Raw genomic sequence first — 14,323 nt, forward strand, 5'->3', positions numbered from 1 at the left:
AACACTTAAGCTAATAGAAAATTTATATTTTTCGTTAACAATATCAATTTCAACACTTAATCACCTCCTAATCTAACAAATAAGTATTTTCCATTAACTAATAACAATTTTTAAACTCAAAAACAAAATATTCAAGTTGAAAATTGTAATATCTCATCAAACCGAAACAAATCTAAAAATTTAGACAAAATGAACCGATCACTAACTTGTAAAGTGATTTCGGAGATGATTATGGTTAAGAAAATGAAGAAATACAAAGATTTGAAACTGACTTAGTCCAAAAGCCTGAAAAGAAAGTGAGAGGTATGAAGGGTAGGCTTGTGGAGTAATGGAAGTGTGGTGAAAAACCTTTTTATATATGGGAAATTTTAATAAAATGTTTTTTTCTTAGTTTTAATTCTATAACATAAAATAAAAAAAATATGTCTACATACTTTTAAATGTATAATTAAGTATACAAATAATATGTTATCATATTATTATGTAATTTTAAATTAAAGATAAAAATAATATTTAATTACATATTGACACATCATTTATATATCTAATTATATTATATATATATATATATATATATATATATATATAATATTACTATAAAAAATGGGCTACAAAGAAAAAAAAAATTCCATATATATATATATATAAATTTTCCATATATATTCACCAATTTTGATACTGTTATAGAATTAATTTAGGAAATATGAAAGATAAATAAATGAAAGAAAATGGAAGGAAGAAAGTGAGGCAGAATTAAGAAGAAAGGAGAAGAGAGCAAGGTTGTGAAATTGCTTTCCGGATGAAGAAGAGAGAAGAGAAAATATATTACATGAAGAGTAAAAAGGGGGGGCTATTTATAGACATTTGGCCGCCCCCTTAGTCAATAAAAATGGCTATGTTTACAGCCAATTTTCCAAACTATTTTAATGCATTCCCATGCTATTTGTCAACATTTACCGCATGTGGTGGAAAATCCACCAGATATGCAACACTCCCCCTTGGATTTTCACCACTTACAGATAATTATATTAACCTTGCTAAGAAAAAACCCCGTGGGATAAAAACCAAAGCAAAAGAATATAATTATTAAATGTTCTGTAAGTTGGCATTGGACGTGCTTAAACTGCCTCATTAAAAATCTTACTAGAAAAACCCAGTGGGACAAAACTTAGTGAAGGAAAAAAGAGTACAGTACACTTATTGTCCACTATTTGATAAACTTCAAATTTTTTTTTTTTTTTGCCTGATGAATACTCCCCTTGATGAACACTCTCCCTCTTTGTAGTAGGATTAACTTGGTTGCTTGTTGACCTGCCTCATACCGATATTAGACACTAACTTCTCAAATGTTGATGTCGGTAGTATCTTAGTGAACAAATCTGCAAGATTCTCACTGGATCTTATTTGCTTGACATCAATCTTTTTGCTCTGCTGGAGTTCATGAGTGTAAAAGAACTTCGGTGAGATATGTTTGGTTCTGTCTCCTTTGTTGTATCCACCTCTAATTTGAGCTATACATGTTGCATTGTCTTCATATAATATGGAAGGCATGTCTATTGTCGATGGAAGACTACATGTATGCCGGATATGATGGATGACAAACCACAACCATATGCATTCTCGGCTGGCTTCATGGAGAGCTAGAATTTCTAAATGATTTGAGGACGTTGTAACCAAGGTCTGTTTGGTGGAGCACAATGATATTGTTGTGTCATTATAAGTGAAAACATATCCCGTTTGTGAACGGGCTTATGAGGGTCAGAAAGATAACCAACGTCTGCATATCCAACCAAATTAGGATTTTTAGGGGATTTGACAGAATAGAATAATCCTAAATCTCTAGTTCCACATAGGTAATGAAGTATATATTTGATTCCGTTCCAGTGGTGACGGGTTGGTGCAGAGCTAAATCGAGCTAACAAATCAACTGTGAAGGATATATCCGGTCTCGTGCATTAGGCCAAATGTAATAAGGCTCTAATGACATTAAGATATGGTACTTCAGGACCAAGTATCTTTTCATCTTCTTCTTTAGGACAAAATGGATCTTTTTTTGGATCAAAAGACCGAACAACCATTGGGGTGCTCAAAGGATAAGCCTTATCCATATGAAAACGTTTTAATAATTTGTCGATATAGGCTGATTGATGGATAAGTATTCCATTTGAATTATACTCGATCTGCAGGCCGAGACAATATTTGGTTTTTCCCAAATCCTTCATTTCAAATTCCTTTTTCAGATATTTAGCAGTTTTTTAGAGTTCTTCAGGACTCTCAATTAAATTCATGTCATCAACATAAACTGCTACAATAGCAAATCCCGATTCTGACCTTTTGATAAATACACAGGGACATATACGGTCATTCACGTAGCCTTCCTTTTTCAAATATTCACTAAGGTAGTTGTACCATATTCGCCTAGATTGTTTTAATATGTATAATAATCATTGTAATTTAATTGAGTACATGCCTCTTGAATTGACCCTTTCTACTTCAGGCAATTTATATCCTTCAGGGAGTTTCATATAAATTTCAGTGTCTAAATTTCTATACAAATAAACAATAACTACGTCCATTAGACACATATCTAGTCTTTCAAAGACTGTTAAACTGATTAAATACCTGAATGCAATTATATCCATTACAGGTGCATATGTTTCATCAAAGTCTATACCGGGCTTTTGGGAAAAGCCTTGGGCTACAAGTCTGGCTTTATATCTAGCAATTTCATTTTTCTCATTTCTTTTTCTCACAAATACCTATTTATATCCAACGAGTTGTACGTCTTGAGGTGTTGGAACTACAGGCCCAAACACTTGACGTTTTGCTAGAGAAGTTAATTCTACTTGAATTGCTTCTTCCCATTTAGGCCAATCATGTCTTTGTTTGTACTCAGCCATAGTACGTGGTTCAAAATCATCATCATTCAGAATTTCAGTAGCTACTGCAAACGAAAATATATCATCAATTATAATTGTTTCATGATTCTACATCTCTCGTGTATGAACATAATTTAAAGATATTTCAATATTCTCATTTTTCTGTTCTTCAGGATTTTGTACCACTTCAGGGGTTTGTGTCACTTCAGGGACTTGTGCCATGTTAGGGGCTTAAGTCTCTTTAGGGACTATAACCTCTTCTAGAGGAATATTAGAAAGTGTGGATTTTTCAATTATCTTAGGATCATCATGATTGATATTTGTTTGATTATTTCCCTTTCTTTTTCGAGGAACTGTGTCTTTTGATCCAATAGGTCTACCACGCTTCTGGCGTGCAGTAGATTAATCAGTTACGGCTCGAATGGACTGTTCAACAGCCACATTGATTCTTGCTGGTGCATTAGCAACTGGAATATGTGATCTTGTCACTTTTGTCGTATCTACAAATGCATTAGGCATTTGATTGGCAATAATTTGTAATCGCACTATCCTCTGTACTTTAGTTTCACTTTGGGATGTGCGAGGATCTAAATGAGACATGGTAGATACATACCAAGTAAGTTCATGCCTAACTTCAGGAGGCATTTTCTTTTCCCCTAAAGATGGGAAAGTTGTCTCATCAAAGTGACAATCTACAAATCATGCAGTAAAAAGCTCACCTGTTAATGGTTCCAAGTACCTGATAATAGATGGTAAATTATATCTAACATATATTTCCAACAGACATTGGGGTCCCATTTTTGTGCGTTGAGGATACGCAATAAAGATATATACAACACAACCAAATATTCTCAAATAAGATACATTAGGTTGGTGACCAAAGACCAATTGTAGGGGAGAATATTAATGATAAGAAGAAGGTCGCAAGCAAATTAACACTGCAACATGTAATATAGCATGTCCCCACATAGAAGTAGGTAATTGACTTTTTAATAGTAAAATACGTGCAATTACCTGAAGTCGTTTGATAAGAGACTCAGCTAATCCATTTTATGTATGGACATGCAGAATTGGATGTTCAACCTCAATCCCCATAGATATGCAATAATCATCAAATGTTTTGGATATAAATTCACCAACATTATCTAGCCGTATTGACTTGATCGAATAATCTGCGAAATGTGCCTTTAATTTGATAATTTGTGCTAACAGTTTAGCAAATGCAACATTTTGAGTAGACAATAAACAAACATGAGACCATCGTGCAGATGTATCAATTAAGACCATAAAATAACGAAATGGCCCACTTGGTGGATGAATGGGTCCACATATATCCCCTTGAATCTTTTGGAGGAATAATGGGGATTCACCTCTAATTTTGGAGGGGGTGGTCTTATTACTAATTTGCCTTGAGAACAAGCGGTGCAAAATTATTCATTGGACAATAAAATTTTATGATTCTGTAATATATATCCATATGAATTTTCAATAATCCTATGCATCATTGTAGATCCTGGGTGGCCTAAACGATCATGTCAAAGCATAAATGTTTTTGGATCAACGAACTTCTGGTTCGATACTGCGTAGGTTTCAATTGCCTTTATGATTGTATAATACAATCCATATGATAAAGCAGACAACTTTTCTAGTATACGCCTTCTTCCGGAGGCATTATTAGTTATACAGATGAATTCTGCACTATTTTCACTCATGGTTTCAATATGAGAACCATTATTTCTTATATCTTTAAAACTCAGTAAATTTCTTCTAGATCTACTTGAATATAATGCATCATTGATGCTTAATTTGGTCTCATTGTTTAACATAATTGTAGCTCTTCTAGAGCCTTCAGTCAGATTGATTGATCTTGATATAATATTTACTTTAGCCTCTATTGATGATAAAGTTAAGAAAAATTTCTTTTCTTTTAATATAGTGTGGGTGGTTGCACTATCGACCAAACACAGGTTTCCATCACCAGCTTTTGAAGTTAACGCTTCCAGTTTGGAGTCTATTTCCTTTCATTTTAAAATTTACATTAATGATTACAAAATTTTGAAAGGAAGAAACATATAGTACTAATTACACACTATAATATACATAATTTTCTAGTCTTGAAGAAATTTTGAAAAGTTAAAGTTTGCCAGATCTACGGGGTCTGGATTATCAACACAATTTGATTCGATCTTCTAGTCTGTATTTTTAATAGATGCTTGGTATAAATCAACCAGATGTCTTGGCGTACGACAGGTACGCGACCAATGACCTTTTGAACCATATATGTAACGTTTACTATCATGATTTTGTGGTTTAATTTGTATCATTTTCCCTTTATCCTGTTTTGCTTCATCTTTGGTCCTTTAAAGGTGGAAAGATTTTCTATTATGACCATCTTTGTATCGAAACTTATTTCGTACAGGACCTCGTCTACGCCTACGATAACTACTACTAGTAGTTGCGTTCACTTCAGGGAATGGTGCAGTACCAGTGGGGCGAGTCTGATGGTTTCTTAATAATAATTCATTGTTTTGTTCGGCCACCAATAAACAGGATATTAGTTCAGAATATTTTTTTAAAATTTCTTTCCCTATATTGCTACTGTAGGAGCATATTTAAGGGATGAAATGTGGAGAAAGTTTTTTTTAACATATTTTCTTCAGTTATTTTTTCTCCACATAGTCTCATTCGGGAGACAATTCTGAATATGACAGAGTTATATTCACTTACAGATTTAAAATCTTGTAAGCGTAAATGAGTCCATTCATATTAGATCATTGGTAATGTAATTGATTTATCATGATCGAATCTTTCTTTCAGATTTCTCCATAATTCCAGTGGATCCATAATATCCACGTATTCTGCTCGTAGCCCTTTGTGGATATGATGACGAAGGAAAATAGTAGTTTTAGATTTATCCTACTGGGATGTATCATTTCCTTCTTTTATTGTTTCTCCAAGGCTCATTGATTGCAGATGGAGAACTGTGTCCAAAGCCCATTCAGAATAATTTTCTCCATCTAATCGAAGGACAACATATTGAAGTTTTGTAAGATTTGTTATTTTCACCAACTGCAGGTTGATGAAAGAAATAACAGTTAGTGATATAATGAAGAAAAATTATGTGCGAACTTCAAGTTCTTATTTATCATATATTCACAAAACTTCTGGTTTTATGATTCATATTCATAATTTTATATTATGTAAAACTTACATAATATTTTAGATTTCTATTTCATTATTTTCATCACTTATACAATTTTCAGGTTGCAAGTGGGATGTAGTTATAATAAATATTTTAGTGAAATATAAGACTTCTAGCCGATATATATTTTCTCATGATTTTATAATCTTCAGGTTACAAATCATATACTGTAATCATATTTAGGACTTCAAGTCCATGTTCATAATTTTTGTAACTTCAGGTTATAAATGATGTTTAGAACTTCGGATCCAAATTTATAATATTTTGCAAACTTTGGGTTACAAATAGGGTATCATTATAATAGAAAATTAAACAGAAACATAATAAAAATTAAAAGTTAACTAGGACATCATAATAATATCCTTATTTATAATATATAAGCAACATAACGACATAATAAAAAGAATATAATATACCTAAACAGATGGTACTGATAACGTGTTATAGAATTAATTTAGGAAATATGAAAGATAAATAAATGAAAGAAAATGGGAGGAAGAAAGTGAGGCAGAATTAAGAAGAAAGGAGAATAGAGCAAGGTTATGAAATTGCTTTCCGGATGAAGAAGAGAGAAGAAAAAATATATTACATGAAGAGTAAAAAGGGGGGTATTTATAGACATTTGGCTGCCCCCTTAGTCAATAAAAATGCCTATGTTTACAGCCAATTTTTTAAACTATTTTAATGCATTCCCATGCTATTAGTCAACATTTACCGCATGTGGTGGAAAAACCACCAGATATGGAACAGATACCATTTTATTCCCCGGTTTGTACCTACTTATCTAATGGCATTTCCGTAATAATTTCATAATCTCAGCCGAACTCTGACCCCGTATTTCTATAGATCAAAAGAAGCAATCCGCTTCAAACAAAATTGAAGAAAAATCTACAAAAATTAACATGTCCGGTTACCCTCAACCACCGCCCGGCTACGGTTGCGGCCCCGCGCAGCCGTATCCGTACGGAGCTCCAGCGACAACTCAGCAATACTCTGCTCAGCACGGAGCCACTCCGACGGCTCAGCCATATGCTCCGCCGAAGACTCAACCGTACGCGGCTCCCTCTGCACCTTCCTACGGCGATCCAGCTCCTGGCGGCTATCCTCCGCCATCTGGACTGCAAGGAAACCCGTTCGCGACTCTACTGCCGTCGAATTTTCCGCCAGGCACCGATCCGAACATCATTGCTTGCTTTCAGATTGCCGACCGCGATGGAAGTGGACTTATCGACGATAAGGAGCTGCAGGGAGCTCTATCTTCGTATAATCAAAGCTTCAGCTTGAGAACTGTTCATCTTCTCATGTACTTGTTCACTAACACCAACACCAGGAAGATCGGTGAGTTCTTCGTTCTTGTTCTGGTTTCTGCTTTTCTATGTTTTGGTTTGTGTCAGCGCACGTTAGCAAATAGGTTGACGGGATTCTAATTCGCGCCGGGTGGTTTGTTTGTTTCTCATTTCCGCTATTGAAACCTGTGCACGGGGTTCGTTTTGTGTCAAGAACCTTCAAGTTTAACTCGATTTGAATTAGAATCCTATCAAACTTTTTTAATCCTAACTCAACCCTTTAATATTTGAGTTAACCTGATATGATCTAAATTGTTCTGAAATTATCAAATTATCTCAACCTAATAATATTAAAACATGTTATATAACATTTGATCTTGTTTATAAATGGTTATGCCTGGCAATTTGTGTCTTTGGGTGGTATTCTTATGGTGTCAGTTCGAGTTTTGAGTTTAAAACCTTAAACTCTAACCCGATCTGAAATAGAATTGTGTCAAAATTTATCAACAGAAAATTGAACCAAAATTTTTTTGGGTTGACCCGACTGGAACCAATCCAAATTAACTAAAACTATGTAACAACATGATTTATTACAAAACAATACACTTTATCAAAATTCAAAGAATAATATGATTTGATATAAATTAGCACACAGTCACAAACTCTTTCACTAACATCAGCTATATATCCATTCTCTCCACCCTTTAATCATCCCTCCACTCAATTGTGACTGTCGATGTGTGGTTTTTGTCAGTCGTTGCAACCTTAAAATGGCAGCCGTTTGTGTGTTGTGCTATACATTTTTGTTGGGTGCGTACTCAAGGATGAGATGGAATGGAGTGACATCATTGCGGTGGTGATTGTGGATGATTTGAGAGGTTAAGGAGAGATTGAACTGTGAGATTTGGAGGTGGAGGAAGGTGAAGAGTGACGAAAGAGAAAGCTTTGGAGGGGGAGTGTAAGTGGAGCTTGTGGAAGACATTTTGGAGATGCAGATATATGGAGGTTTTGAAAGGAGAAGGGCTAGGATTGTGATGCCTATGTTGACAGGAACTGCTTTGCACTGACTTAACTTGGTGCCATCGGTGGGTTGGGCCGTGAGCTCGGGTGCTTTTGGATTTTTTTGATCGTCGCATACAAAATTCTCGAGCATGTCGGTGATGACAATGGAATGTGGTGGTGTTAGCATGTGGTAGAGGTAAAAATCTCAATATATGATGTAAGATATATTCAAGGATAATGTAGCACTTTTGTTAGCCCAAGGAGGGAAGCATCAGTGATGATTGATTGCTATGCAGGGGGCTCTTGACACGACTATATATCAAAAAGAAAAAGAATTAGCATCCAAAGAAAGTAATGCAGGGAAAAAAACCAAAGAAAGAGCAAACGAGCTCAAACTCACATAGTGAATATCTGGATTTTGTATCTAAATTTCCAAGAACTCTCAAGGAGTTTATGCTACCTGAGTGAATGGGCATCCTAGACTTTAAAAGCTTGTCATCTCAAGTAATTGGCAGGGGGTGGTAGGTTGTTGGCGGGGAATTGGTGATGGCTTGGTGACGACAATTGTGCAATAATTTATAAAAAGACAGTTTTATCATTTTAATGCTATTATAAAGTCATAAAAGTAATTAAACTATCACATTAATCTTTAAACTTTAAAAGTCAATTATTGAAGTTATCTTTTGCCTTTTTTGTTTTTATCTAAAAATTTAGTGAAATCTATTAACATAATTTGATAGGTTGTGAGAAAATATCTAATTTAAATTTGAGTGTGGAAAAGTGTTATTTTGACCAAACAAATAGGTGGGAAATAGTCGTTCTCCTGGCTAAGTTAAGACTACTAGGTGTGAAAGTCAGATTACAATTATATCTTAGAGCGTCTTTGGATGTTACTTTGTGTGAAAGTAGGAGCATGATGCCTGCAACAGGTCCGTGCGTTTTGGAAGCATAGGATTGATCCTGTTTGGTCAATTTTAAGCATCTTTTCACCATTAAATTTTATTTGTTGGTCTTCACTAAATTTGGATTAAGCTAACATATAAATTTCTAGCATTGACATTGTATTTCTTAAAACATTATATTTTTTTCAGTAATAATAATTCATGAATTAATTATTGAATTATATTTATATTCATTGTTAGTGTATATAATTTTTTTACCAGATTTTGGACATTTATTTTTCCAAATTCTGTTTTGGATCCTATGAAGCTATTGCTAAGCCTTAATTATTTGATTTAAATATTTTAACGCAGGCCCTAAGGAATTTACTGCCCTGTTTCACAGCCTTCAGAGTTGGAGGGTAAATTGGAATTTTCATTTCCTATGCATTTGTAAGTCTATTATGTTCGTTTTTAATTAATCATTGCAATTTGTTCAGGCAATTTTTGAGAAGGTAGACAGAGACAGAAGTGGAAAGATTGATGCAAATGAGTTACGGGAAGCACTTTTCAGTCTGGGGTTAGCTGTTTCACCTGTGGTTTTGGATTTACTTGTAGCTAAGTTTGACAAAACTGGAGGCAAAAGTAGGGCCATCGAATATGATAACTTCATAGAGTATGTTCCAATTCATAGATTTCTTTTTAGTTTAATGGATACCCTCTTCTAAATTATTATCATATATTCAAGCATGCCTAATTCTATTTTTAATTGTTTTCCCTTGATGCAGGTGCTGTCTCACTGTTAAGGTAAGCTCAGTGTTCAGCTTTGAGCCTCTAATATGTATTTATATAATTGAGTCATTATAATAATTTTTGGTTGGCAAGATGGTGATCATTGAAAATAAGATGCTTAGGCTACAAATTGAGTAAGTTTTAAGCATGTAATGAGACTTTATACCACTATTTTGAAAACTGGATTGGAACTAACTCTAAGTTTGCTCTAATTAATATTAAAAAGTAGCGTACTTGTTGACTTGATCAAACCCAGTCAAAATTAGTGAATCGGATGAACCATTCAAAACCAGTATAACCAGATTTGACTAAAATTTAAGGTATTTTTAGAAAATTTAATTATATTTTAGAAATTTGATTATTTTATATTAGAATGGATGAATTTCTAAAGCTCTGTAAGAAAAATAAAATGAAAGAAGAAAAAAAGATATCTTAGATCCATTGAAATGTCTTCTATAAGCAATGGCTTATAGAATTACGTTTTTTTTTTTTTTTTTATATCATAAGATAGGAGTTTTTTTAATTAAATTATTTCATCGAAATCAAGTGAATAATTGTCATTTTTTAGAAATGATATGTTTTAATTATCATATGTCTGAGTATATTCATTGAGTTTGTTTTTTTGTAAATTTTTAAGTAAAATTTATTGGTTAATATGATATTATTTAAAAAATTTATTATAATTTGATAATAAATTAAATTAATTAATTTTGAATCAAATCAGTCGAATTATGAGCAAGTGAAACAATTAGTTTCATTGTCAAACTGGTTTAAAAAACGTTGCTTTATACTGTGTTCCGGCTATTTGCATGGGGGAAAAGTATTACTTTTTTTTTTTTTTTTTTAAATATGACGGAAAATTTGATTATTTATTAACTTGCAGGGATTGACGGATAAATTCAAGGAGAAGGACGCCTCATACACAGGTTCTGCAACTTTCACTTATGAGTTGTTCATGTTAACTGTTCTGCCATTCCTTATTGCCTAGGTTTAAGGTTCTAAAGGTCATTCAACTATGAATTTGGTGTGAATGGAGATCCAATTTCTGTGTATTTTGGCATAAATATTCTGTCCATTAGCATAGCTGTGAACTAGTTAAATTCTATGAATTTATGTTGTAACCGTTTAACTTGTATAGGGGCAACAGTAGCAATTTACCTTGAGAAGTGGGCTACGGTACTGTTCCTATTATGACAGTATTTAATACAGGTGAAGTTTGTGTGTGTGTATATATATAAATGTATGTATATTAGTTTATGATTAAGACCGTTTGAAAATTTGAATTTGTAGTCTAAAGCAGAGTAAGCGCCTCAACGTGGAGTCTTTGATGGTATCATATCCATGATAGTTAATTCGTTAATCAAAAATTTAATTTTTTATATCATGTATTATATTTTATATCATATCATATAATATGTCTTTTTAAAATAAAATAATAAAAAAATTTAAAAATTAAATTAAAATATTTTTTTTATATTTTATATTTTGTTTTTCATTCAATTCTTTTATAACCGACGGTGTAGTTCGTTTTTGTTGGATAAATAAACCTTTAAAAATTGAATTAAAGTTTTTTTTTAATATTTTCTATTTTGTTTTCCATTCATTTTATTTTTTTGATAATCAGAGATTTTATTTGTATTTATCGATTTAATAAATTTGAAACATAGTAATTGGATTTATAACCATTGTAACAGGTAAGTGAAAGTTTCATTAACCATCGTACTAAATAAGTTAAAGGTTTTATAAATATAACAAAAGGTCGAACTTAAAATTTTACTTTAAAAGATTTAATATTTTATTAATTTTGTTTATTTTTGGGACATTCAATTTAATATCATCAATATTTTTAAAACATAAATGAAAAATTAAAACCATCTTATCAAATTATTATTAGCTTAGTTTAGCTTAGTTGAGGAAAAATATAGATTAAAAATTATAACTAAACGATAATATCCAAAATAAATAATTTATAATGATATATTAAATATCTAATTATAATAAGGAAATTATTTTTGTTTTATAAAAAAAAATAGAATCTATTAGATGCACTAGTTTTGAGTTACATCCAAGTTAAATAGAAACTAGCTTTACTTAGTTTGATTTGGTTTAAATTTGTTTAATTTGAATTAGAATCAGAAAATTATATTTGTTTTTGAGACCGAACTAAACTTAAGCTATGACGTGTTTGGTTCGGTTGGACTCAAGTTTGGCTCAAATCAGTGATTTTGTTGCCTATTATTTAGATAAACTAACGTTATTTTATCAATAATCTATGAACTTGAGTCACAAATTCAAATCACAAATTCAAACTATTGATTCAAACTATAAATCTTAACCAAATTAAGCTATGAACCATTAATTCGAATTGAATCAAATCGAATCTCAACCATCATTTTAAACCATCAATTTGAATTAAATAAAATTAAATTTGAATCGTCAATTCAAATCGAATTGAATTATGTTATATTTGAGTCAAACTTGAGACAAGAGGTATTCTAGCTCGATCCAATTTGTATCAACTCTAAATTACATGTCTAATTTAATTTAAAAAATATATTGATCAATATCGTTAATTTTATCTATACAAATTGATACATATCATATTGTTTCAAATTTTGATATATCTTAACATATGTATTAATTTTTTAATATTATATTATATCGTATGATATATATCATAAACCATATTATATTAACAACTGTATCCATACATTCTTGAACCATTTACTATCTCTAGAAGGATGACGCGTTTGATGAAAAATGTTTCAATTAACAAAGTAGAATTAGTACAAAAGGTCACATGTACTTGTAAACAAAATAATACGAAACTTTATTTAATGATGAGGAAATTGAATGGATCTCTCTCAACGAACTTAAACGCAGAGTCTGGGGTCATGCACTTGAGTAGCGGGTTTTGTGTAAGTTACGACTCTACGCCCAAGTGCAAATGATAACCCACAAGCTTAATATTAATTCAATCTGAGGTTAATGCAAAATATTTCCTCAGCCTTTTTTTTTTTTTTTTTATTTGGGTTGTAAGAAACCTTGCTTATATTAAATTATTTCTTAAAAATAGAATAGATCATATTAAATAAATAAAATCTTAAATTTAATAACCGATTTTATAACCTTTGTTTTCATATTTGTAATTAATCTCTTTTACTATTTAATCTATCAAAGAGTTTAATATTTACTCAAGTGTATTTGAGGTTACTTAATTGGACGCTTAACAAAAATGGACAGTCACATATAGTTTTCGTTATGGGTTGAGATTTCAGTTTTGGCTAAAACTGAATTTGGGGTTTTAGATTTTGATTGGGAAGTACAAGGCCAAAAAAATGATTAATGCTTGAGAAAAATGTTGAATTAAAGGTTATTAATTGCTAGAGTCAAAGGGTAAAAAGTTGAGACGAGATAAATCAAGTGCTTATAATTGTGTTAAGTAGATGAAATGATTGTTTGTTATACTTGCAAAAATGGATTGGATAAAACACTAATTATAATATTTTAATTACGTATATGCATGCTCATGCTCATGCACATGCACATGCACATACACACTTAAGAATTATTTAAGGTAGAAAAGAGCCACACTCAAATTTACAGTATTAGACAATCACAAATAACATGAAAAAAGTCTCGTGACATATCACACCATACCATCCATAACTCGCCTTTTTTTTTTTTTTGGTTCTGTAAATTAAAAAAATAATAATGATTGAGTTTGATAGAGCTATAAGGATATTGACTTTTGATTAGCTTCAATTTGAAGGTTGAAAATCAATGTACAAAATATAGGGGCTGTTGATCCTATATTTAGATTTTAGTCAAGTATTAAATAAATGGGAAATTTTAAAAACTAGGCGAAATTAAAGGGGTCTAAGCGAAATTACCCAAAAAATTCAGGTTTAACAAAAATGCCCAGGTTTTGTGAAATGACGAAACTGCCCCCATATATAAACACAGTAAATTTTTACTGTGCAATTCAAAGAAAATTCGAATTTTTTCCACATCCCACGGCGAACGTCATTTCCGCCGATTTTCTTACTTTCCGGCAACCGAAAATGGAAAATAATGTTATCACATCTCCCGTAATCTTGTTTGGATCAAGTTATTGCTCATATTATTGAGATTTTTCAGTTTGAAATTTTAGGGTTTACGGTTTAAACAATGCTTAAATTGTTTTGATTCTTGGTTGTTTTTGTTGAATTAATTAAGGGGTTTTGTGTTATACAACGTGTAGATTCGATTTATGGGAAAATCGGAGGCTGAAACGACCAAAAT

General features: G+C 31.9%; 1 protein-coding gene across 1 annotated transcript; it reads left to right on the forward strand.

Annotated features, from left to right (window-relative positions):
* The first annotated feature begins 6,819 nt into the window (after positions 1 to 6,819).
* Positions 6,820 to 11,303, forward strand: LOC123198290 (calcium-binding protein CBP). The gene is made up of 5 exons (XM_044612978.1): positions 6,820 to 7,419; positions 9,623 to 9,669; positions 9,748 to 9,923; positions 10,036 to 10,054; positions 10,923 to 11,303. The coding sequence occupies exons 1-5, from the start codon at positions 6,984 to 6,986 to the stop codon at positions 11,025 to 11,027; spliced, it is 783 nt and encodes a 260-aa protein (XP_044468913.1). The 5' UTR covers positions 6,820 to 6,983; the 3' UTR covers positions 11,028 to 11,303.
* The last annotated feature ends 3,020 nt before the right edge of the window (positions 11,304 to 14,323 follow it).

This window comes from Mangifera indica, chromosome 15 (genome assembly GCF_011075055.1).
Source record: "Mangifera indica cultivar Alphonso chromosome 15, CATAS_Mindica_2.1, whole genome shotgun sequence".
NCBI classification, from domain to species: domain Eukaryota; kingdom Viridiplantae; phylum Streptophyta; class Magnoliopsida; order Sapindales; family Anacardiaceae; genus Mangifera; species Mangifera indica.